Source organism: Siphateles boraxobius, unplaced genomic scaffold, assembly GCF_051911475.1.
Source record: "Siphateles boraxobius isolate OS27281-9 unplaced genomic scaffold, OSU_SipBor_1 26, whole genome shotgun sequence".
Lineage (NCBI taxonomy): Eukaryota > Metazoa > Chordata > Actinopteri > Cypriniformes > Leuciscidae > Siphateles > Siphateles boraxobius.
The window spans coordinates 24,309,019-24,335,806 of NW_027508876.1; the positions used below are offsets into that span (position 1 = coordinate 24,309,019).

Here is a 26,788-nt window from a genome sequence, read left to right on the forward strand (position 1 = left end):
ATGTATCAATATGTTTAATTTTATATTATTCCCCCATTGTTGTTTTCTTTTTTTCTTTTTAGGTGTTGTTTTTGTATTCTCTTATCTGTTATTATTTGTGTATTGTGTTAAGCATTAATAATAATAATAATAATAATACATAAATAAAAAATTTAAAAAAAAAACTTCACGTCTTCAGTTCTCTGCTCCTCCCCGCATGCCCTGCAACTCTCGCCGATCGGTTACATCATGAGTTACATCCATAGGTTACATCCAGCCGAACACACCTCAAGCTTTTTAGGTCCCTCTTTGGAGGGGAGAAAGAGAAAGTGTTTGAAAAACCTAAAATAAATTGCATGTGTTTGTGGTTTTCTTTAAACTCTCAGGCATAAAAGCTGACACTGTAATAGCATAGCTAGCTACTGGATTTAGCATAGTAGACCGCCCTAGGCACCCTATTAGAGACCGCCCTGCAGTCACATGACCTAGACAACGTCATGACAACTTCACATTCGACCAATCAGCAGCAAAAGTGACTTTTTGGGGCGGAACCTTGAACAAATATCTCATGCAGAAATGTAGCACGTGTGTTTCATCAGCCGATTGTCACTGAAGAAGACCGGGTGCTTCACACACCTAATCCGAGATACACCCAAATTAAGCATCTGTTAAAGGTAGTACACGTCTTATCTGATTGATTTGTTACGAAGTTATCTCACGATATGAGTTTTTAAAATGTATAGAAGTGATTATATGGGAGTTGGTATGCAGAGATTGCTTTAAATGTTAAACCACAGCCGTTTTTCAACTTTCCTGTCGAATACATTTAACCAATGTAGATTATATGCGATAAACGAACAGCTTAAACATAAATTAACCTTAAATCAGTCAAACAATTGAGTAAGGTTGCTTCCTATTGAGAATATTATGCTGGTCTACACGACCATTACACACAGGTTTCCTGTTCAAGCCGGCCACGAGGTCACGTTTTAGATGTCAATATTAAAGTCACTATGAAATCAAAATGGACAATTCTTATTTTTTGTGGAATATTGTAGTATTTATTATAAATAATTTTTACATGCACTTCATTTTTTTTTATAAATTCACGTGCCCTCGTTATCTTTAATAAAAAAACGTTAACCTCCCATCCCCCTCAAAACTACTCGTCATCAGGTGTTCGACATCGACTGTAACCGATCAGGGAGGAGCTGAAAAACGAGGCAGTGATGCTCGTGCAACGTTTGCATACTTCATCACAGCTGAAGTGACATAAATGCAGTATTTGTCTAATATGTTTCAGAGACATTTTTCATTCAATCATTTATGTAGGCTTCTGCTTTATACAGCGTCTGTTTAATAAAGTTAACCTAACATAAGCCTATATTTAAACACATGTACTGGGGTCTACGTTTTATCACAATGGCAACTTCTGTTTCATGTTGACTCTATACACACATGCAACTCAATTTTTTTTGCAAATTGTCTGAAACTTCTCACATTTAAATGCATTTTCACTTTCTAAAAAGTTGTGTAAAGGTCTTAGGGTTTCAAAAAACATTAAAAAGTGTTATTAACATTCTATTTCATCTTGTGCTACCATATTTCATTTGGTACTTGCATGTGAAAATGTCAAAAACTTGACAAGTTCAGATGTAACTTTGCTGGCTGGAAAATATTGAAACCATGTCTTTGCATTTCAAAAAACATTAAAACAATCTTTAACATTTTTCCGTCTTTCTTGGAAGTCCAAAACCATGATTGTGGCACAAGTGAAAATCAACAAGTCTGTTTAAAAAAATAAAAATTAATCAGTGTAGCCTACTCTTCCACACGCAACTCGGTCTTGGGCTGTTTAGTCATCATTTTTGAAGCATCCCTGCTTGTCAGTGTAGTGAGGCCAATAGGCAATGGCATCTTTCCTGACCTCTGGGTGTAGTTATGTGGATGGATCACATGTTCCAAATTGGCATAGAGTAATGTACCAAAATGCCTGACTCTCAAAGGCCTATTATACTGCCTGCCACTGCCAGTAATGAACAATAGTATAGCTATGTAGAAAAAAGATCTATCCCCTAAAAGAACTGTCATTTAAGCATAACACACAGATTTATTTGGTATTTAATTCATTGAATTTACAAAAAATGCATTTAAAATGACCAAAAACTTTAGAAAACACATCTGGATGTTCAATTTTCTTTAATTGAATTTCCTAATCAAAAATGAACTTACAAAGGAGCCTTGATAGCATGTGACCTAAAATGTGTTCATGTCTCCTTCACATCCTTGTTGCCAAATGTCAAGCACATGACACAGATTAAATTTTTATTGGCTATCATATGATAATGCTAAAATGCAATTTGTTTCAATTGAAGATTATTGTATTTTTTCTGCATCGTTTATAAATGACGAAACACCATAGAGGGTTAATTTATTTTTGTGTCTGCAGTGTTACTCCTAAACATTACATTTGAAACTACCACTAAACTGAAAATCATTGTCGCTCAGTGTTTTTATAATATTTGTAAAATGACAGACTTGAATTACTGATGTGTCTGTCCAGGTCTTGCGCTGTCAATCATGTACAAGTGGTGCTAACTTCAGAACCAAATGACACTGGGCCTCCCTCATTTACCAATCTAACGTAGAAAAAACACCGATCCAAGCACAGAAATAAGGCTTGTTCGACTTGAACTGGCGCTGCACAGACCGATCGGTTGATGACATCAAAGTACCGCGAGAGCGATTCAAAAGCATAAGGAGCCGTCTGCTCTCTAATCGCTCTCGCGGTACTTTGATGTCATCAACCGATCGGTCTGTGCAACGCTGGTTCAAGTCGAACAAGCCTATAATCTTGAGACAGGGTTCACATGATGGGATTGGCAGCATACAAATGTTTCATCAATCACATATGACTGATTGTACGTTGATAAACGTGGCAGCTGAAAACGAGTGTCATTAAATGGACTATGTGTTGTTTTTAATGGCCTCTAGCGGTGATGTTTCAGATTGCAACCAATTTTTACAAGAGTGCGTGTGCTCGAACTCAAGAGCCAGCACTCATGGTACAGGCCACACTGAGACTTTCAACACACCGGAGAAAGCATCACAATAGGGATGAAAACCAATTCCGGGTCTTTTATAACTAAATGTATACCTATTCCTAAAACAAAGCGGAGTTCTCTCCATAATTCAAATGCTCTGCCGATGTTGATCCGTGTTTTCGTCCGAAGTTGATCCGATTCACGTTTGGCCTGACGAGCTTCAGCAGATGAAACTGTTTTTTATATTTATGTGGAGTTTGTGTTGGAGTCTGTGTTGTGCTGGAGGCAGGTTGTTTTTTGGTATCAGACTCCATGAAGTTAGCTGCAGTGCCGTCGCATAGACTGTATATATAAAGGAGAGAGGCTCGGGAGCGCGCATGCACGTCACATCCGATGGATTTCGCGGTAATCCAACCCGGAGCCTTCACATAGAAATAGGAATACTGGCCTTCAGAGGTAATAGCAAAACCTGACAAGTGGATCATTGTAATGTGTGATTACAACCCCTTCACACACAGGCAATAAAAAAGGATTCTTTTTAGAAGAAAAGCTACATATAGCACCTTTAAATATCACATCCCAAATTTTAGAAGCCTCGCCCTGTTGTTTACGACACGGAGAAATGTAACCTGGCCAAGAAGTAATATCACGAAAAAGGTTCAATTAGACCCCAGCAGTTTAAACCTCTAGAACATGATTTTATTTATTTTTTATAAAGTGTTATGTTTCAGGGATTTTATATTTCCTTGACTATAGCTCTGTGAATAAATTACGACCCCCCCCCTTAGGTCAGGGACCTAAAGCAGAGGGAAGTGTCTGGAAGATGATAATATTGCATGTTATAATGACCTCAATCTTATTCAAAACAAAGTTTCATTCACTAATAATTTTGTGGATTTCATATTTATACGTACACAGGAGAAATTATCAGGAAAAATCTCTACCTACAGGTCCTTCTAAAAAAAATAGCATATTGTGATAGTTCATTATTTTCCATAATGTAATGATAAAAATTTAACTTTCATATATTTTAATTCATTGCACACCAACTGAAATATTTAAGGTCTTTTATTGTTTTAATACTGAGGATTTTGGCATACAGCTCATTCCTATCTCAAAAAATTAGCATATTTCATCCGAGCAATAAAATGTGTTTTTAATACAAAAAAAGTCAACCTTCAAATAATTATGTTCAGTTATGCACTCAATACTTGGTCGGGAATCCTTTTTCAGAAATGACTGCTTCAATGCGGCGTGGCATGGAGGCAATCAGCCTGTGGCACTGCTGAGGTGTTATGGAGGCCCAGGATGCTTCGATAGCGGCCTTAAGCTCACCCAGAGTGTTGGGTCTTGCGTCTCTCAACTTTCTATTCACAATATCCCACAGATTCTCTATGGGGTTCAGGTCAGGAGAGTTGGGAGGCCAATTGAGCACAGTAATACCATGGTCAGTAAACCATTAACCAGTGGTTTTGGCACTGTGAGCAGGTGCCAGGTCGTGCTGAAAAATGAAATCTTCATCTCCATAAAGATTTTCAGCAGATGGAAGCATGAAGTGCTCCCAAATCTCCTGATAGCTAGCTGCATTGACCCTGCCCTTGATTAAACACATACCCCTTTTCCACCAAGGCAGAGCTGGTGCTGGTTCGGAGCCAGAGCCTAGTTTCAAATCGGTTCTTTGTTTTTTGACCACCAAAGCACCAGCTCCGAACCAGTAAAATTGGTTCTTAAGTAGCACCAAATCATTGCTGGTCTAGAAGTAAGAACCGCTTACGTCAGCGGCTGGGGGCCGGGTTACCATGACCAACAAGACAAACAGAAACTTGTGACCGCCATTTTTTAAATAGCAGCTAATCGTGCTAATAGCAGCTCGATTGTAATCTCCGTTAATGCAAGTTACGGCGAGCTGCACGAACGTGCTGGATTCGCAGTGTTTGGATACCGATGTAGGTTTGCAAAGCCATGAGCATAAATAGTAACACAACGACCGCCATTGTTGATAGAAGGCTTGTTCGAGATGCATCGGAGCGGCATGGACTGATCGGAGCTGCGGGAGTGTTTGGAGAGCATACGACTCCTTCTGCTTTTGGATCGCTCTCGCAGTTCGAGATTCACAGTGCCGAACCACCTCGAAGAAGCCTGGTGTGTTTGTGTGTGCCGTAGGCTTGGGCGGTATCCAAATTTTGATACCGTCAAACCTCCTCCCTATTTTACCGGGGTATACGGTATTACCGTGACTAATTAAAAATTATGACATAAGGCTCAGACAGCGTCACCAAACTGTTGGCTTGTGTCTACACCGTTCAGATACTGAATACCAGATCGGGCATAAAAAACACACAAAAAAAATCAAGGCCAACCCGTGCACGTTGTGTCTGATCCCTGTTGACGGCATTAAATGTAATATGAGCCTTAGCCCTATTTAGACTCGACTATTTTTAATACGTAAGACTATTCATATAATATGTTGGCGCCAAATAATTGTTTAACCCAGGTGCTGAGGGGGTGGTAGATATAAATACCATTTATAAATGAGCAAAAATGGGACAATTAATATTTAATTATTTTAATTATGACAATTGTATTCATTTTATTAATTCATTTAAATTAAATTAACAAGCAACAAGTGCATTTGTAAATCCGGTGACACGCGTCCATTGATTTTTATTAATACAACTTTTCTGTCAGTGCTGCAAAGATTAAGTTGACGATCGCCATCTCCTAGTGGACGCGCATATATAGAGAGAAATGCAAATCATGGATTACATAATCAGAAGGTATAGGCTAGCCTTTTTCTTTTCGTTTTGAATTGTTTCGTTTAAAGAAATTGACGATTGATATCTCCGTGGTTAACGCGCGTATAGAGAGAAATGCACATCCTGGATTAATCAGAGAGTATGCTGCCTATATTTCTTTTCCTTTTGAATTGTTTCGTTTAAAGAAATTGACGAATAGCCATCTCCATAGTGAACGATAGAGAGAAATGCACATCATGGATTACATAATCAGAGAGTAGGCTAGCCTATTTCTTTTCGTTTTGAATAGTTTCGTTTAATTTGATGATCGCCATTTCCATATGAACGCTCATAGAGAGAAATGCACATCATGGATTAAATAATCGTCGAGTGGCCTATTTCTTTTCGTTTTGAATTGTTTCGTTTAATGAAATTTCAAGCTTTATTTAGATATCTGTCATGTCTGTGAGACATACACTGAGTTTCGGTTAATTTATGATGAGATTTCAATGCAAGTGACCGCGGCGCGCCAGCGCACGATCATGTCATGATTATGTTGTCTGCTATATTTGATTCTTATTTATTATTGGTTGATAAAAAAAAATATTATTAAAATTAGGATACAATTTATACAAAATGAAATTCACTTTAAAGAAAGGCCTATTACAAAATGAAACTTAATTAAGTGGTCAATGTCTGACTCCCGATGCATCCCATCTTACTCGTGCTGTTCAGTTTTCATTATCAACGTAAAAAAAAAATAACATTATAATATTTTAACAAATATAAACGAATGTGCTTATTTAATGAACTCGAGGCAAAATGCATCCTCGCAGCAGTGAGTGGGTGGTTGTTTCGGAGATGCGACATTAGGTTAGAGGTGTTTCCATCTCTCGCGGTCACCTTTTTTATTGCAACATTTACAAATTGCCTAGTCAGTATTTACCGCCTCTCCCTTCTCCCTCTCTCTCTCCTCCACACTGTCACTTGATGACAACTACATAAGCATTTTTAGGCATTGAATGAATTATATTTATTTATTATATATAAGTGCCGGTAATGACGGTATTGAAACTGATACCGTTGCTATTTTAAGACCCCGCGGTATACGATATTACCGAAATAACGCCCAACCCTAGTGTGCCGTGCTAGCGTTGCTGGGCAACATGAGATGTATACAGTGACGTAAGATCTGGCTCTGTGATGGCTCTCTAGCCTGTGGAAAGGCAAACCGGTTCTTTGAAAGCTCGTCAGTCGAACCAACTCCGAACCGGCACTAGCTCTAGCTCTGAACCAGCACCTGGTTCTTGTTGGTGGAAAAGGGGTAACAGTGGACCAACACCAGCAGCTGACAACATGGCACCCCAGACCATCACTGACTGTGGGTACTTGACACTGGACTTCAGGCATTTTGGCATTTCCTTCTCAGTCTTCCTCCAGACTCTGGCACCTTGATTTCCGAATGACATGCACAATTTGCTTTCATCCGAAAAAAGTACTTTGGACCACTGAGCAACAGCCCAGTGCTTCTTCTCTGTAGCCCAGGTCAGGCGCTTCTGCCGCTGTTTCTGGTTCAAAAGTGGCTTGACCTGGGGAATGCGGCCCCTGTAGCCCATTTCCTGCACACGCCTGTGCACGGTGGCTCTGGATGTTTCTATTCCAGAGTCAGTCCACTGCTTCCGCAGGTCCCCCAAGGTCTGGAATCGGTCCTTCTCCACAATCTTCCTCAGGGTCCTGGTCACCTTCTCGTTGTGCAGCGTTTTTTGCCACACTCTTTCCTTCCCACAGACTTCCCACTGAGGTGCCTTGATACAGCACTCTGGGAACAGCCTATTTGTTCAGAAATTTCTTTCTGTGTCTTGCCCTCTTGCTTGAGGGTGTCAATGATGGCCTTCTGGACAGCAGTCAGGTCAGCAGTCTTACCCATGATTGCGGTTTTGAGTAATGAAACAGGCTGGGAGTTTTAAAAAGCCTCAGGAATCTTTTGCAGGTGTTTAGAGTTAATTAGTTGATTCAGATGATTAGGTTAATAGCTTGTTTAGAGACCCTTTTCATGATATGCTAATTTTTTGAGATAGGAATTTTGGGTTTTCATGAGCTGTATGCCAAAATCATCAGTATTAAAACAATAAAAGACCTGAAATATTTCAGTTGGTGTGCAATGAATCGAAAATATATGAAAGTTTAATTTTTATCATTACATTATGGAAAATAATTAACTTTATCACAATAGGCTAATTTTTTGAGAAGGACCTGTATATAAATGTATTCTATGTAGTGATTTGGAATTCTAACTGCTAGAGACTGGGCAAAGAGGATTAGGCCTTATCCGTTGACTCTATCTACTGGACAACTTTAGTATTACATCCATTATCGGTCAGCTAAAATATCAAGTAATCTTAAAAAAAAAAAAAATATATATATATATATATATATATATATATATATATATATATATATATATATATATATATATATATATATATTATTTGCTGTTACACCCCAGAGCTTCAAAAATTCATGAAACTAAGCATGTTTCCTCACAATGACTTGTTCTCCGTATGTAAAACGTTTTGAGGAGTTTGGTCAATGCAATCTTAATTCTTAAATCGTAACAATCTTAGTTAAGTTGGTCGTTGTTAATTACTGTAAATTAGGAAGTTGTCCGGCTTGATGAGAACAATATATGTATTGAGTTTGTTGACTGTAGGAGATACTAACCCCCCCCCCCCCTTTGTCAAAAGGTGGCGCTATAGAGCGCCTCTTCCACGACCATTCTGAGCTTTTGCCAGTGTCTAACTATCATTAATGCTGGTCTGTGTTGAGTTTCATTAAATTCGAAGCAAGTTAAGTTTCCCAAAAACGCCTGTTTGAAAGAATTTTCAGGTTTGACGCATATTATCCTAACGCTTCTCTTCATGTTCATGAAGATTGTGAGTTTGATAGCTGTAAACTACCCCCCCACCCCACACACACACACACACACACTTTATTCAAATCTATTTCTGCATTCAGTATGCCAAATTTCATTCACTTTCTCCAGGAAATCAAAAAGTCAGTAGCACTCAGCACTTTATTTGGATAATTTGATTAATTAATGAATGATTATTTACATTTTCGCTTTTTTCCCTGTACCCTTCTGTGTACTGTTGTATATTTTCTTCTGTTAATTAAAAAGAAAAGAAAAAAAGAGAAGTGAATCTGCGCAAAGTGAGCCAACTGGGTTCTATCTAATCATGCTCTCTGTACTTTGATGGCATGCAGCTCAGTCATGTGGCATTGGTGCCATCTGAAGTCTGGAAAAAATTTCAAACTGTCATGCACTTGAAGTCAGATTTAAGTAGGTCTGTTAAAACATTTGGACATGATTACTTTTGCTCCCTTCTAATTTGAATGACCTTTTTTTGCATTGTTTTTTCCAGGTTCAGAATGTGTGGTATATGGGCCTTGTTTGGTAGTGATGAGTGCCTCTCGGCTCAGTGCACCAATGCCATGAAGATCGCCCATCGTGGTCCAGATGCTTTCCGCTTCGAGAATGTCAATGGATTCACCAACTGCTGCTTTGGGTTTCACCGCCTTGCTATTGTGGACCAGCTGTATGGCATGCAGCCTCTGCGTATCAAGAAGTTTCCCTACCTCTGGTTGTGTTACAACGGTGAAATCTACAACCACATCACAGTAAGTAGCTGTGCTAAAATTATATTTTTGTGTGAACAACTTTCAGTGATAATTTCGTGTTTGTCCATTTTTGTGTGTGTATATATATATATATTAGTTGTGGGCTGTTATCGGCGTTAACTTGCTGCGATAACGTGAGACTCTTATCAGGTGATAAAAAAATATTGCCGTTAATCTATTCTCAAAGCTGGTTTGGGAGCTGGGTCTATACTACGCAAACTATGATGACTTTCACCTTGATATTTTAGCGCTGATGTATACCTAGCCGAATTGCACTGTAGGGGGTAGGGATGGGAATTGAAAACCGGTTCCACTCGAAAACCGGTTCTAAGTTTTACGAACCATCGATATTGTATGCCCTCGACGTTAACGATTCCTCTTAACGATGCTCCTGCTCTGAGTCCCAGCCATAATATACAGACCGTGAACTCACAACTTTCCCTTTTGTCCTTTATTAGGCACCATAGCGCGACGTCCTATACGTCATTCATGATGTCACAGCGATTTGAGCAGAGGTGGTAAACATGCAGTAGAAAAGACGATCTAAAGCTTGGCTTTATTTTACTAAACGAGACAAATTATGCTGTTTCCTGTTTACAATAAGGTTTTTCCTGCATTGAATTTTTTTTAGCGCCCGCCAAAGCGAATTTTTGTCCGGCCAGAGTCTTATTTGATCGGTGAGTAATGTAGATGAACTGCTGCACTTGTGACAGGGCACAAACTGAAAGAACGAGCAGAGAGAGAGAGAGAGACCTGGTCGCGCGCGCGCACTCTCTCACTTCGGAGCCAGGCGAAAGTGTAAACAAGACTTCATCTCCACACTAAGTGCTGTCTTGCTCTCTCTCCCTCACACATATTAACCAAAATAAATCGACACTGTTAAAAGTTCGGAAGACCAAAGTTTCATGTGGAGCATTCGGAGATTTTGTTTTCCTGAAATACCGCTGGGTGTGAATTGTGCTAAAATAAGTTACATTATCTCAGGGATTAAAGTTCTCCGTCGCTACGACGGATTTCCGTTAATTACAGAGTCTATGACGGATTTCCGTCAATTGCAGGGTTCCCGTCTGTCCTTATGTTCCTTAATGTCCTAAATTCACATAATTCACATAATTTTAAGGCCGTAAATAGGCTTTCATTTCTCAAATAGTGTGATAAATGTCTTAATTTTAGTTTGAATAGGTCTTAAATTAAGGAAAGACGAGGTGTATTCACCCTTCTGATGGGGATGTGATAAAGCCTGGATTGGAGCGAAAGCACATCCTCTCTCCACTCTAACATTCTGTAATCACTTCGCTTATGGGGCAGTCTGGGTTTTCAATTCCCGCTCACGGAAAAATGCTCCGTGTTCACTCAGTTAATCTTTTTGGATAAGTGTATGTCAGGCTACAGCTGGTTTGCTGCGGTCCGAATCTGAGCGCGTTTGTTCCCGGCACCCCCCGCAGCGTTGATCTGGTTTCACACTCAACTTGATTCTATCCAACCCTGGTGCGTTTGCGTGCATATAACATCATCGTAAACGTGCACTGGCGCATGATAGAAAACAGAACGCGGGTCAATATTGGCCGTTTCTCAATACCAAGTAGGCCTACGCAAACTTCGGACTTGCCAAGTTCGACTCGGGAGAACGAACTCCCGAGGACGCGAGTCCGGTTATTCTGAAAATGGAACAGCTGCGTTCTTGATCGCGTCACTCAGCACACTCTGGCTACTCCGGTTATCTCTTTATGTATATTTTAGACAACAATAAAACGAAATATGGTATAAAATACAACTGTGCCTCTTTTCATCAACAATAAAATGAAATGTATATAAAACACCTCTTTTCATTTATAAATGAACATATTATCATAAACAAACCTATTAATGGCCACACAAATGTGGTTCAGGCAATGCACATTGATATCTTCACTGCATATATTTCTAACAACACGAAATATAAAACACAACCCTGCTTATTTTTGTTTTCATTTTAAAAATATGAAACATTATTAATCATTAAAACTGACATTTAACAAACAGAGACAGGGTTGTATCGTTTTATTTTATTATGCGTGTACACATGCAGTAAAGAGAATGCATAGTAAAATATATATAAAGAACATTTTATATATTTTAGAATATTTTAACATTACACAACCCTGTCTCTTTTTGTTAAATGTCAGTTTTAATGATCAATAATATCCAGTATAAAAGTATAAGTAGCCTAATAGGTAGGCTATAAGAAGCTATGCAATGAGAAATAAATCAAACAATTCAGTCAAACATAAGTCAGCTCTCTAATAGGCTACAAAGTTAAAGTTAAATAGCCTAAATATATAAAGTTATGAAACTTCACTTTGCCCTCAGCCAAAACGATTTGCCATGGAGCAAACTATATATTAATATAGTTTAGCATTGTTTGGTCTTATAAGATAAATAAAAACATGCACTGAAAAGTTATGTAGAGGGTTGATTATTTGTCAAGCTAATTTTTTCATAGATTAAAATAGCTTTTAAAATACGCAAACTGGCAATATTAAAGCGGTTTAAAACATCTCCCCTTAAAACGCTATTGGTCTCGACTATATAAATAAAGTTCAAGGAATATGACTTGGCCTGAAAAAAATTTCAGTCAGAAGAATTTTTCACTTTAATCCCTGTTATCTTCTCTGAAAAGCGTTCCACACATTCAGCTGTCAGTCTCAAGTACCACCTAAATGCAAAGCATCCCTTAGCTAATACGGTAGATGCCGGGCCAAGCACTGATGTAGCGCGGGGGAAGAGTTGTCGTCAAACTACTATGTTTGAGTGCAACCGAGGCAAGCCCGTCAGCACAGCTCTATCAGTTAGTAAACGCACTACATCTGATTGAACATGATTTATTTTCATCACCAATTATCATAGTAGAACAGCTTTCTCAAGCAGTTTGTGATGCATTTTGGAAACAGGAGATGAGCCCCTGGTTTAATGCACCACCTGGCTTGAGAAACCCTTTTAAAGACTAGGGCTGAAACGATTCCTCGAGTTACTCGATTACAAAAATTCCTCGAGGCAAAAACTCTGCCTCGAAGCCTCGTTAAATTCCTATGACGCGCAATATACGCGCGGCGCAGGGATTTGATTGTTTCACACGGACCGTTTATTCACACGGACCTGTTCAGGAAGCATATATTTTGAATTTAGTTGGCGCGATGGCGGAGAATAAATATGTAAATCAACGGCAGAAATTGTCTAAAGTGTGGGATCATTACACACTTAATTCACTTAATACACTTAACTCGCTGAAACAAGGTAACGTAGTCTAAGCCTATTGATGTTCGCTGATTTTAATCCCATTCTGTATTTGTAGCGATGTCGTGATGCGGTTTGACTAGATATGATTTTAAGCTTTGATGACATTAAGTAGTAAACGTAACTATCACGTTCCATTGCAAGAGAGTATAGCCTAAAAAAAGAACCCCTTCACACACACACACACACACACGCCAGTCAGACCAATTGCAGCAATGCATCACGTATGCTTAAACTTTTATGTAGCCACGCAACAATAATTTCAGCATGCATTCACTGTACACACCGCGACGTGATGGAGGAACAAATATTGTATTGCAGTCTTTGCGAGACCTTGTTTGTATTTCACGTCTGGCAAATAGTTACAGACAACAACAAAAAATGTAAGTCCCCAGCCTGTTGGTTTTTAATAAAGATTCGGAGTACTCATTTTTCAGTTAAAACGCACCGAACAAAAAGTGCGTCAGCTTTTACTGCGTGTTCAACAAGTCACGTTACAGCTCTTCTTCAGCGTTAAACTACCAGAATACACAAATATGCTTAGAGTGGTTATATTATAACATCTTAAAGGAAAATTCAAATATGAGATAGCTTTATAACTTGCATACTATATAACTTATAACAGCTTTAACTGAAATAGACACAAGTTTAATATAACCATTCTGTTAATAAAACACACAAAAGAAATATCTAGATTAATCGATTACAAAAAGAATCGATAGCTGCAGCCCTATTAAAGACTTACTTTTAGTCATTATTTGGGTAGCACACATTCTGAATGCCTTCGGCAGAATCTAAATGAGCCATTTTAATCTAGATTAATTCCAAGATTACAGTGAGATTACTCTAAATTAAAAAAATTAATCTATGCCCACCACTAATATATATATATATATATACACTTTTTTTGAAAATAAACCATTAAATGGCACTTTCTGGAGAGTTTTGTGCAAAGAAATGGAGAAATTGAGTATTATACGATATGTGAAAAACTGCAAGGTTAAGAGCATATACTTTGCATTGTTGTAGTATCAACAGGTATTAGGACATTTAGCATTTACATTACTGTTAATCAGTCATCACTTGATTACACGTTGTATTACCTTGTTATGATATAGTGACCCATACAATGTGCCAAACATAATGTGCCACATGAAGAGACAGTGCAGCATATGACAGTAGCAACAGCTGAGATTTGGGTCTGTGGTGACCAGGTCCACCTCTCACAAACTTCATTCTCCCATTCTCTTTACTACCACCACACACACACGCCACACACACGCCACACACACGCCACACACACGCCACACACACGCCACACACACGCCACACACACGCCACACACACGCCACACACACGCCACACACACGCCACACACACGCCACACACACGCCACACACACGCCACACACACGCCACACACACGCCACACACACGCCACACACACGCCACACACACACACAGTCTAACCAGGACTCAAGATAAACACTTCAAAGCTGCCAGATTGGCAACCAAGTATGTAGTTTTAATTTCTGGCTCCAGTGGTTGCCTCATTACAAACTGCCTATTATTAAAGCTGCAGACCGTAGCTTTTTTGGGTTGAAAATTATCTAAAATAAATTGAGCAAGTACATATCCAGCCATTGTTCAAAACCATCTGCTTGCTGTTGCTCGATTCAAAACAGTGGTAGCTAAAAGTAGGTCTAGCAAATCTTATATTTCTGTAATTCACACAGATCAAATACAAATATGCTGACTGAATATATTACTAGTTTATTTTGAGTAGCCAGCTAGCAGTTCTCTTGGCAGTTTGCTGATAATCCTGTGTCTGAAGTAAAATGCTCAAAACATCTCCTGAGAAAATCACATGGTCAAACTAGTCTTGGTTATTTAATTTTGATTTAGTATTATTTTCCTTACCTTTCCATTCAAGGCCAGGGTACTTTTTGTACATTTCTGTAACTTTTGCACGCTTCCACATCATGCGCAACTACGGATCTCCCAGGAACATTCATTATACAGTATATTGCTGCGTACATTTATCAGTGTCATCAAGATGGTCGACTGACAACGAGATTAAGCTTATCACATCTTATCACATCTTATCACATCTTATCACATCTTATCACATCTTATCACATCTTATCACATCTTATCACATCTTAACACAATCTTAACACAATCTTAACACAATCTTAACACAATCTTAACACAATCTTATCACAATCTTATCACAATATTATCTACAACTAGGCTTCTCATTGACCAGAGGGCGGGTACAATGCAATGATGTAAATGTAGGGGTTGTCTTGGTATAGAAGCAGTCATATTAAAAATATTGTGCCCTCACTGCCCCTTGACGTCACATGCCACCTTGGATTCAAACAAAGTATTTTTACAGCGTGATTATTAATGATTTTTTTATTGATGACAAGGATGTTTTAAGTTATGGAACTTGCAGGATATATTAATGATACAAATACCCCATATATGCCAAAAGATCAAGGAAAATTTGATTTCTCATGTCATGACATCATTAAGGCCTTTGTATGATTGAGTCATGTGATCGTAGGTGGTTTCACTTAACATCTAATGATCTGTCTTTTTCCTTATAGCTGAAGGAGCACTTTGAGTTTGAGTATCAGACCAAAGTAGATGGAGAGATCCTTCTGCACCTGTACGATCGCTTTGGAATCAAGGAGATGGCAGCTATGCTAGATGGCGTGTTCGCATTCATCCTGTTGGACACTGCTAACAGAAAGGTTTTCTTAGGCAGGGATACCTACGGTGTGAGGCCACTGTTCAAACTGCTCACCGACGATGGCTTTCTAGCTGTCAGTTCTGAGGCCAAAGGTATAATAAATAAAACCAAGTCATATCTCCTGGTAGGGCTGCACTGCACGATCAATTTAACTAAAACCGTAATCTTGATTAGGGATGGAGGGAAAATCGATTCTTAGATGCATCGCGATGCGGACGTGGACGATTCTGAATCGATTCACAAATGTCAAAAGTCGATTTTCTAAAAGTTTTTTTATAGTAACGTAATATTGACGGAACGCAAAAGGTGAAACTCTGAAGCGCTGGAAGTGCTGTGCCCGGACATTCTGTGGCGTGCGCATAACAGACGCATGATGGCTAAGCGCGAATTTTATGGAAAATTGGCATAATTCCATTGTGGCCTTTTTTCTATTTTTATATAAGGGCTGTTTTCTGTTTTGTTTTCACATCAATATGCTGTAAACTGATCTGTTCTACGTAGGTCTGCAGTATGCATCAGTGCAATGCCAGTCACAAAGTTACATTTTGACTGTGCTCTCTGCAGATGTTCATTTATTTTATTTTTTTTGCATAAGCTGTATTTGATTTTGGTATTCAGTAACAATTTCAAGTCATAAGTCTTAGACTCTTATTATTTATTTGTATAAAAGAGCAGCTTTATTATGTTACTAATTATTTAATTGCACAAGCAAGTCCACAAGCATTATTTTTGTATGAAAGTTGCTGGTACAGAATTCTATATTTTTGTATGAAAGCTGTTTGTGATTTTGCTACAGCAAGGTGTTTATTTTTTTTGCCTGAAGGATTATATTGCTCATTGCACATAACAGGAGGATGTTGGGTAGAAGTCTATTATTTTATGTTAGAGATTCAGAATATGCTGAAGTTTGTATTCATTGACTATGAATGCTGCAAGTACATGCACACATTTCCTTTCCTGTTGGTTGTTTGCAATGTTGGGACATTTGCTGGCAAATGTAACCTTACAGTTGACTTGCCAAATCACATCCATTTGTTTTATTAATAAGATATTGGAAGTAAAAAAAAATGGTAGTCATTGTAAATACTTTGCTTTAAAAGTACCAAGTAGTCGCACACAAAAAAGATGCATCGATAATCTTTTTAGCATCGCAGCCTGCTGAATCGAATCGCGAGGTGCCTAGAGATTCCCACGCCTAATCCCGATACAGATAAGTGTGACTATTAAATCGCAATACCGATTTAAATTAATAGATGAATGCATGATTCAGAGTGAAGCACGGCACTGTTCTTTTACATGCCTGCCGCTCATAATCTAGTGTCTGAATCCCCTCTCAATTCACTGTATCTTTAAAAAGGCCTCAAGGTTCCATATTTGGCAAACTGTTGTCAGAAGTTTGTGATATGAGTGATATTTGAACAGAAATGTATTTTGTTACAGCAGAACATGTAGTCATTTAAAAAAAAAAAATTCAACACCCGGTGTCTATTTTTGGTACATCGCCTAATCACAAATTAAAGTTCCTATGAGATTTTATCAACTTTAAATCAAAGCCATATGTCTAACCAAGTTGTGTTCCCAATTTGAAAGTAATTTTAGAGTTAAAATGTATATATTTTATATAAAATGTAAAGTACAGTACTCTTGATTTACAGTACATTTAAAGTTCCATAACTTTTTCATACTTAAGTTTGTTCTTGTTTTACAGTTTGAAAGCACTTCAAAACATTTAACTATATTCCAAAGCATTATTGAATTACAACAGTTTAAGTTTGGATAGTGTTTTTATGTCTATTCTCAAAAAGGCGGGTGGCAGTTAAGGGTTGGTCTCCCTGCCATTTCCTGCCACAATAAATGCTTAATTTCTTTATTTTCAGACTTTAAACCATTAAGACTGACATAAATATTAGCATTGTAATTTCACAGAGGTATTGAAAAAAATAACTTGTAGTATTTTTATTTTGATAATCATAGTAATACTGATATAAAATCAAACAATTTTGGGCCAAATTGTGCAGCCCTACCAAAAAGAAAAACCTGGTTTGCCATGCTTCTATGTAATTACATTTTCGTTTAGTTTCATTCATATCTCCTGGTGCAATACTTTGAGCACACATTTATTGCTTAATGATTTGAACAGCATCGCATTTTCACTGTGATTTTAATCCTAACAGGTTTGACGGAGATCACACACTCCATGACTACCCCTGCAAAAATCACCCCATTCCCCCCAGGAACCTTTGAGGAGTTTGACTTGAAGCTCACTGGAAAAGTGAAGTCTGTTAAGAAGGATCGCTTCCACTGCTGCACAGATGAACCTAAACATGCCTCCTATAACAACCTTCAGGGCCTCGCCACAGGTAGATGTGATATAAATATACTAGCAATCTGGACTATTAAATTCTGTGTTTCAGGGTAGGCACACACAACAGTGTTGTCGCCTTGTTTTCTTTGCATTTAAATGTCTATGAAACTGATGAATGGGAAAAACATTTCTAGAACTTTCCAATCATTGTAGTATATATGACCCAAAATTGTCCACAACTCCTAAAAGTAGACAGTATTACAGTATGGTCTGCAATTATTTCCAGTTCCATTGCCAAAAGTTGTGAATCGCACAAATTCTGTACTTGTACCACTTTTTTTTTTTTTTTTTTTTTTTACCATCCCAAATCGTACTGAACTGAACCATATCGCTTGGTGGAAACGAGAACTCAAAAGAGAACCCAATCAAACTTTCAAAGAGCACTGCACGTCTGCTTGCAATCAATGAAAACTAAAAATAAATACTTTTTTCTCCCTTGTCATCAGGCTTTGAATTGGAGACGGTGAAAAGCAACATTAGGATCCTGTTTGAAAATGCTGTAAAGAAACGCTTGATGGCTCACAGAAGAATCGGCTGCCTCCTCTCAGGTGCCTGTGCTGCTCTTTCTGTTATTTGCTTTAAGTGGGTTTTTATTACTCTGAATTTGTTATTACATTCACCCTATCCATGATGGTTTTATTTCCAGGTGGTCTCGATTCCAGTCTGGTTGCCGCGACTCTCGTGAAACTGGCCAAAGAAGAAGAGCTTCAGTATCCCGTTCAGACATTTGCCATTGGTGCAGACGACAGCCCAGATCTTCTTGCTGCCCGCAAGGTATTGACGCTGTATAATCAGCATATATGCACTTTATGCCTTTAATAGCCTGAACATATGTTGCACTTTCTATGGATAGTGCATTTCTATGCACTTTGTGTTGACTTAAAAGCATTAGATGCTAGTGTTGTCATGATTGTGGAATATCTAACCTCGATAAAATACCTTAGAAATATTGAAGATTTAATACCATTCTTGGATACTACAGGGAAAAATTTAGTTTCTGAAGAAAATTGTATACGTTTTCAATCTGGTGCACTTTAAGAGCAAAAGTAAAAGCATTAACCTTTTACTTTTACCTTTTTAATCTTTGCAATGGCTTTATGCCTGTACTTTAAAGTGGACTCAAACCCAAAGTTTTATTACTGATGTTTCACACCTCAGATTTGAAGGAAAGCTCAAGAAATGGTGGATGCTTCCAGTAACAGATATGAACCGGTTGCACATCAATGATCTCATTTTTATTAGAGGCAAAAGAGGATAATTTTTTTGGATTGTTTTGTTCCAGTTTAAAAATCAGTTGAATCAAATGCCATATGTGGGTGAGTATTTAGTAGCAGATCACGCTGGTTTTAACTGGTGTTGTGTGGCAGGTGGCAGCCTACATTGGCAGCGAACACCATGAGGTGAACTTCACGCCTGAGGAGGGTATCCGCGCGGTGGAGGAAGTTATCTTTCACTTGGAGAGTTTTGACATCACCACTGTGCGTGCCTCTGTTGGTGAGTACAGGAGTTCAGCCCAATTATTCATAGATTTCATGTGACGTCACACGTGGTGCGGCCGCCATTTGTAGGACCGAATTGCAACATGCCGTCTATCTGCTGTGCTGTAAACTGTGATAACAGCAAATCACAAAGAAATGTTGAGAAATTAACGTTGACCTGGAAATTTAAATGAAAGTAAAATTGGCAAATTACAGGTTAGCTAGCTAAATTAAAACATGTAGTTTAAAATTGGAACACATAACCTTATTCTAGACCACTATCTATTTACATTAGTAACCTTAGTTATACTTTAGGCTGAATTATGTTGTTACCTGCTTCAGTATGCTAAACTACTGCTCACTGTTTCTGCCTTAATAAATTGTTTAATTGAATAGATTATTAGCTACTGCATGATTTGTATAAATTTCTGAAATGCATAACTTGGACACGCATGCATTTTCTGTAACGCTGCTTTGAAATATTGTGAAAAGCGCTATACAAATAAATGAGAATTGAAAATAAAGGTGTCCAAACGTCACTGATAATACAAGAGATGTGTTTTAGCGACATTATTAGCAATTTAGTTCAGCGATGCTTTTATGTTCAGCAATTACTCCTGTAACGTTAATATCGCTTGATTAACAGAGTGCCACTTACTTACCCTTCCTGTTATCAAGAACATTTTCTTCATGGGGGCATTTAATACAATGCTAAATCGCTGTCCTGCAAATCGATTTAAATAGTACATTGGGTTTAATTAGTCATTTATTAAGATCTAATATATGTTGTTAGTACTGAGAATGGACCATATGTAGACAGTCGGATCTGTGTATTTAGTGGCAGAACTTTTGCCAAGCGTGCCAGAGGTTCTGGGTTCTAATCCGCACTCGTATCGTTTTTCTTCCTTTATTAAAACCGATTATGTCTATCAGTGGTTGTATATCAATCAGGGACACATTTGTGTGCATTTTATTTTGTGATTCCACTGGAATGATTAGAGAGTCTCCGAAACGGATTAAAGCGTGCGTCCGTGTGCAGACTGTGCGTTGTGCGCGAGACACAAGAGAACACTTGATCTGCACCACTGATCGCAGAGTCAACGACCACTTTGATCACTTAAATTCAAAAACAACACATTTCAACGTGCTAGATCACCAATTATTTAACAAACGAATGAAATGAATTCTCTGCAAGTTAACTGGAGATGTTTTATTTATTTGTATTGGTACATCCGTGCCGCTAAATGTTTCAAAAGTGGTGGGGACAATATCGACTCTAGCAAAAAGTGATGGGGACATGTCCCACCCGTAAATTACACCCCTGCCTTGAGAGCTTCGCCGGTGTATGGATAGGGATTGTGGACGAGGTAGATTTAAACATAAAATTTGCAGGGTTCGTACAAGGTAGTGATGCACCGAAATTAAAATTCTGGGCCGATACCGAAAATTTAGGATGCAATTGGCCAAAAACCAAAACTGAAGCCGAAAATGGCTTCTTTTAAAAACTATATATATATATATATATATATATATATATATATATATATATATATATATATATATATATATATATATATATACATACACAAAACCTAAAATATTTTTAACAGTAAATATAAATAATAATACCACATAATATTATTCTTTAAAGGTGCAATGTTTAAAAATTTAGTATCTATTAACAGAAATGCAATATGACATCCATAACTATGTGTTCAGTGGTGTATAAAGAACTTACTTGATAAACCGTAATGTGTTTATTACTTTAGAATGAGGCATTTATATCTACATAGCCGCGGGAATCCCCTTCTATGAAGGTCGACATATTGTGACGTCTTGTTTCTACCGTAGCCGACAGCGAACAAACAGCGTTACAGAGCGTGTTTCGTCACTTCCTTGAAAGAGAAGCCGCAGAAAGCTAGAAGCTAGCCATAAACACCGTGAGTAATGACTTTTCCCTTGTCAGTGTTGTAAAATATGTAGTTGGATGGTTTCATGTAACATAATTCTTCTCCCTCGCTGTGTTATGGCTTTGCTATGTGGGGATAAATGTGCTGGTTACATTTATGAGACAGCTGATTAGTACTCTTGTCATTGACCGTAAAACAGTTACAGGAATCACCAACCCGTCGATCTTGGAAGCATTTGAAGTCGATCGAGTTTCCAAAATCAGAGAAAAAAAGCCTATTGTGTGTAGTAAATGGTGTCTAGGGGATGCGGAGGCGCGCGCGCTGTTACAATCACGTTATTTTTGCCGCAGAGTCCAGTATAAACAAGGCTTAACGCTTAGTGTAAACTCGCAACCGAACCGCTAGATGTCGCTAAAAGTCACACACTGCACCTTTAAGTTTTATGTTCCATCAAATAAAAGTTTAACAGTTGTGCAAAAAGATCCACAATTATCTGAATAACTGCACACAAAATCACAGAATGGCAGTGGGCCTCTATTCTGTTGCTGCATGTAAAAAAATTTTTACTTTTTAAATTGCTGTGCAAAACAGTGCAAAAACAGCACTAGAACTTAATCCAAACTCAAACTGTAAACATGTAAGCCTATGTAGCCTTAGGAAACACAGTTGTGCAGTGCTACGCAAATTTTAATGTAACTGCTATACACATAAAGCGCATGTAAGACCGCCAGTCCAATTTTCTGTGGCACACTAGCACAGACACGCAAGGTCTCTCGCTCTCTCCCTGTCTGGCGTGCGCGCGCTACACTGTTTGGAGCACTCGCTCGCTCTCTCTCTTGCTCCCTCGCTCTTCCGGGAGATTTGAACTAATTTGCGGGCATCAGGGAGCCGCTATCAATATTCGGGAGACATCCCTATCTTTGATAGGCAGACGCGTGATAACAGCTTGACCGTGAGTGAAACCTAAGCGCTTGCGCACGGATGGGAGGGGCGGGTGACATTTATTTTCGGCTTACGTTTTCGGCTGTTTTTTTTTTTTTTTCGGCCCGAAACCGATAATGCCATTTTCGGCCGAACATTTTCGGCGGCTGAAATTTCGGTGCACCCCTAGTACAAGGTGCTTAAAGTGCTTGATTTTTCAGTGAAAAATCAGGGATCGGTTACGGTATCGGTATCTCGTTCTGCAAAAAGTGGTATCGGTGCATCCCAAATTCAAAATATTGTGATTTTTGTTGTTGAAAAAATACAATTGTTTCACGCTAAATCAACGCTGCAGCCCATCTGAGATATAGAGCTATTTGTCATGGCTATGAGCATGATATTAAGTATATGATAAGTATATAATACAACTTTCATTCTTCAGGTCAATCATATATATTAGTGGGAAAAAAAATCTGTTTCAATATCCTTTCAGTGGTTCAGGGGATTTCCCATGCCTGACAGCATTTGTCAATGGATTGACCTCTATGAAGTGAAACATCAGATACCATGTATATTTAATTTGAGTAAAAAAAAAATAAAAAAAAAATAGTGCTGTCAGTTAAAAGCGTTATTAATGGCGTTAACGCAAACCCATTTTAACAGCGTAAATTTTAACAGGTAGACTTAACAGGTAGACTTTAGTGGAGTCAGCCGTTCGTTTAACAGTAAATACGGATTTATACCTAAAGTATCTATTTTATTTAAATACTGTTGCTTTTCATCTGTAGTGAGGTGTGCTATTTTAGTGTGCGACATCTTTCCGATCACCAGGGAGAGGTTACGCAATTTAACGCAAAGGTCCTAAAGATGGCGGCCACAACAAAAAAGTCACGTGACTGAAACCCATGATTAGGAGTAGAAGGAACTAGGGCTACGCACGAGTAATGATTTTTTTTTTTTCCCTCAAGTCGACTAGTAGTGCATTTAAGCAATTAGTTGACTGATCGCATATTTAAAGCTGCACTATGTAACATTAGTTAAATGTACAAAATGTACATCGTGAATCCATTTTTCAAACCGTGTTTTTGTCTTATCCTGAATAATAAATGTTTATATTTGGACTATTGTAGCCCTGTACCTGCGTGATTCATCATAAACATAAACGGAGAGAAGTTGCTCTGACTACAATGTTCTTCCACAAGATGCAGTTTTGTTTATCCGCTAGAATTTACATTAGTGCATCTTTAAATGAATTAAACCATAATGATATATAATATTATATATTGTATAAATCAATAAGGATCCTTTTATTGCCTATATATAATGTTGTAATCAGCAATCTCAGTCATGCTTGCCGTAGCACACCGATTATGAATGTGTTATAAAAAACAGCAAGGTTACTGTCTGGACAATTTAATAATTTATTGATGTGTTTTCGGATGGATTACATAATCTGAGAATATTTGTTTTCCCTTTGAATTGGTTAATTTCAAGCTTTCTATAGATGCATTTCTCATGTCAGTGAGGCAAGTATACACTGAGTTTCGGTTTATTTTGACACGCTGAGGCCGAGATGCCAGAAAGAGCATCCTGTTTGTTTTCATTATTTTACAAAAGTTTGACATTTTTATTATTTCGAGTGCACACCCAAATAAAATTTCTAATGATTTATTACTCTTTTGAATGTTTTATCTGTATGATAAAATATATATATTTTGCAATTTCCTAGCTCAGCTTATAGCCACTAGGTGGCAACAGTGCTTTTCAGAAATTCGTATTCAGTTTTTTTTATTTTTATGCAGGTATGTTCCTGATATCAAAGTACATACGTGAGAAGACAGACAGCGTTGTGATTTTCTCAGGTGAAGGTTCTGATGAGCTGACACAAGGATACATCTACTTTCATAAGGTACATGTCATGTTCTAAGTTTACATTTACTGTCAACTCCAAATGTATAAAAAAGCTACTCTTAAAAATGCTCAAATAAAACTGATTCTGAGAAACGATGTAGCAATTTCTGTAGTTTTATAATGTAATTTAATGACATTCAGACATTTTAAGAGGGACTTCACTATGGTCACTATGTGAGACATTAGTGTCTTCTCATGCATTATTAGCTGTATCTTAAGATTTCAGCTGAATTTGTGACCTGATTTGAATTAGGCGCCGTCCCCTAAAGCGGGCGCTGAGGAAAGTGTACGTCTGCTGAAAGAGCTTTATCTGTTTGATGTGCTGAGAGCGGACAGAACCACAGCTGCACACGGGTAAGACAAAATACCCCTTCCTTCTCTTCCCTTCACAGTTCCTTGATTTCCACTGTTTGTGACGTCAAACCTTTTTCACTAGACTGGAGCTGAGAGTGCCTTTCCTGGACCACAGATTCACTGCATACTACCTCTCTCTGCCTGCAGAGATGAGAGCACCGAAGGTGAGTCCTGACACCTCCCAATCCAGTGACTTATCCTTCCTCATGTCAGTCTAAAATGTGTCTGTTCCCACATCAGTTACAGTGCCTGGTCTGAAGTGTAATGCAAAAACAGAGAGCCCAAATATGAGCAATAACAATAAGTGATGCTTAATTTATTGATATTTCTTTAAAGTGTTTTTTGTAATCCGACTAAACTTGTTTGATTGGAGCAGAATGGTGTGGAGAAGCATCTCCTGAGGGAATCGTTTAAAGGGATGAATCTTATCCCAGATGAGATTCTCTGGAGAAGGAAAGAGGCCTTCAGTGATGGTATGACATCCTTGAAGAAATCCTGGTATGCAAGCCTGCAGGAGCACATCGAGTCTGAGGTAATACACATGTACACACAGACTATGATGTCATGGATGTGCACAGTACACGGTGTGTATCCTTTAATCTATCGTCTCTCCTTCAGGTGAACGACTCTCAGTTGGAGAAGGCTGAAAAGCTGTTCCCTTTCAACCCCCCCAAAACCAAAGAAGGCTTCTACATAAGGCAGGTGTTTGAGAAGAAGTACCCCGGCCGCAGCGACTGGACGCCACATTACTGGATGCCCCGCTGGATCAAGGCCACCGACCCGTCAGCCAGAACCCTGTCCATCTACAAGCCTGATAAAGACGAGTAATCGCATCATTCTTCAGACCCTGGCTAAAGATTACATTCTTCACTGCACACACATCTGTGTCATGGAGCTGGTTCAAAGTTTATGATGCTACCTTCCTCTGTTAAATTAGCTAAATTTAAGTTTTCTTTGGGTGTTTTGTCTAGTCTTTTCTAAAGAGAGCTGAATTTGCAAAAGTGCAGTCCTGCAAAATTAAGCCCTGTCCACTCGTCAAGCCTTCAACTTGCCTTGCTGAAATTCAGTGTATTTATATAAAATATACCTAGTGCCATTCTCATCCTTTAATTAAAAAAAAAAAAAAAAAAAATTATTTCTTCATTAAGCTTTATTTTATTAAACCGAATCTAAAAAGATTTGGGAACTGAAGCGAGGTATAGCTTGTTGGTTAGGACATTAAAAATTTTACAGAAACCTATAAATACTTTTTTTTTTGTTACTGCATTAAAACATCAGAACTTGACATTAGCCAACATTGTCAACAAGTTTTGTATAAAGATTGTGAAGCTTGAAGGGGATCCATAAGATTTTAAGATCAGGGGTGCATTTCCCAAAGCCAATCATGGTCACAATTTCTGTCGTTACCAATAGAGCTCAATCGAAATTGAAAACAGTTGACAATTTTGGAAATGCACCCCTGGGCTGGAAAAGTTGTTGGTTTGCTAAGCGTTGTGCATTAATTTATCGCATAAAAATTAAAAATTTACATTGTGTGTACAGTGTATAATTATTTTGCATATATAAATACACGCATGTATATATTTAAGAAATATTTGCATGTGTACATACATTTATATATAACTTTATTATATATAATAAATATTTTATATCTAAATAAAAAATTTCTTAAATATATACATGCATGTGCATATTTATAAATATACAAAATATTTATACACAGTACACGCATGTAAACAAACATTTATTTTGGATGCGATTAATCGTTGCACAGCTGTATTACAGGCCTTGAACTACTTCCATTTTGCACTTGAGCTAAGCACTTATGTTCCTTCAGTGGGACTGTCCCTTTGAGTGTATGTGTAGAGTTAGCTATTTGACAGATTAGCAATTGGTTGGCTAGTTAAACTGCTTTTAACAAGTGAAATTAAAGGGATGGTCCACAAAAAAAGAGGTATATTTATTTACTAACCTTTGTTCAAAACCTGAATGCATTTCTATTGCAAAACACAGATGAAATTTACGATTGTTGGTAACCAAACTGTTTTGGTGACCATTGACTTCCATTGAATGGGGATATATATATATATATATATATATATATATATATATATATATATATTCTTTATCTTTTAAAATGTATTCCTAAAGAGCAGCATGGCTGTTATTGTAAGTCTCTCAAAGTTAAGCACCAGACACTGGTTTAAGCAAGATTAACCATTTAGCTTTATGGGGAGTTGGTGTTGCTCTTTTTAACATTTGATTTAAGGTTTGTTTTATTTGATGCACCAACCCTGTAATCTGGTAGAAAATGAATTTTGGATTACATTAATGAAATGTATGTAAGCATCTTCCACTTCCTGCACTGCATAATGAAAGA

General features: G+C 37.9%; 1 protein-coding gene across 2 annotated transcripts; it reads left to right on the top strand.

Annotated features, from left to right (window-relative positions):
- The first annotated feature begins 513 nt into the window (after positions 1-513).
- Positions 514-25,698, top strand: LOC143752093 (asparagine synthetase [glutamine-hydrolyzing]-like). Of its 2 annotated transcripts, XM_077245087.1 has the most exons (12): positions 514-653; positions 9,181-9,436; positions 15,324-15,561; positions 17,644-17,829; positions 18,281-18,382; positions 18,481-18,608; positions 19,202-19,328; positions 23,946-24,052; positions 24,308-24,408; positions 24,491-24,572; positions 24,785-24,940; positions 25,027-25,698. In XM_077245087.1, exons 2-12 carry the CDS (start codon positions 9,188-9,190, stop codon positions 25,234-25,236), a joined length of 1,686 nt encoding a protein of 561 aa, XP_077101202.1. In that variant the 5' UTR covers positions 514-653; positions 9,181-9,187; the 3' UTR covers positions 25,237-25,698. The 2 variants fall into 2 exon arrangements, with proteins under 2 accessions (XP_077101202.1, XP_077101201.1); XM_077245086.1 differs by lacking the exon at positions 514-653 and having other exon boundaries at positions 9,154-9,436.
- Positions 25,699-26,788: the final 1,090 nt, after the last annotated feature.

Coding starts and splice junctions, on each gene's coding strand:
- LOC143752093 (XM_077245087.1), top strand. CDS start 9,188: ATGTGTGGTATATGGGCCTTGTTTGGTAGTGATGAGTGCCTCTCGGCT. Junction 24,053..24,307: donor GATACATCTACTTTCATAAG/GTACATGTCATG, acceptor GATTTGAATTAG/GCGCCGTCCCCTAAAGCGGG. Junction 24,941..25,026: donor AGGAGCACATCGAGTCTGAG/GTAATACACATG, acceptor TCTCTCCTTCAG/GTGAACGACTCTCAGTTGGA.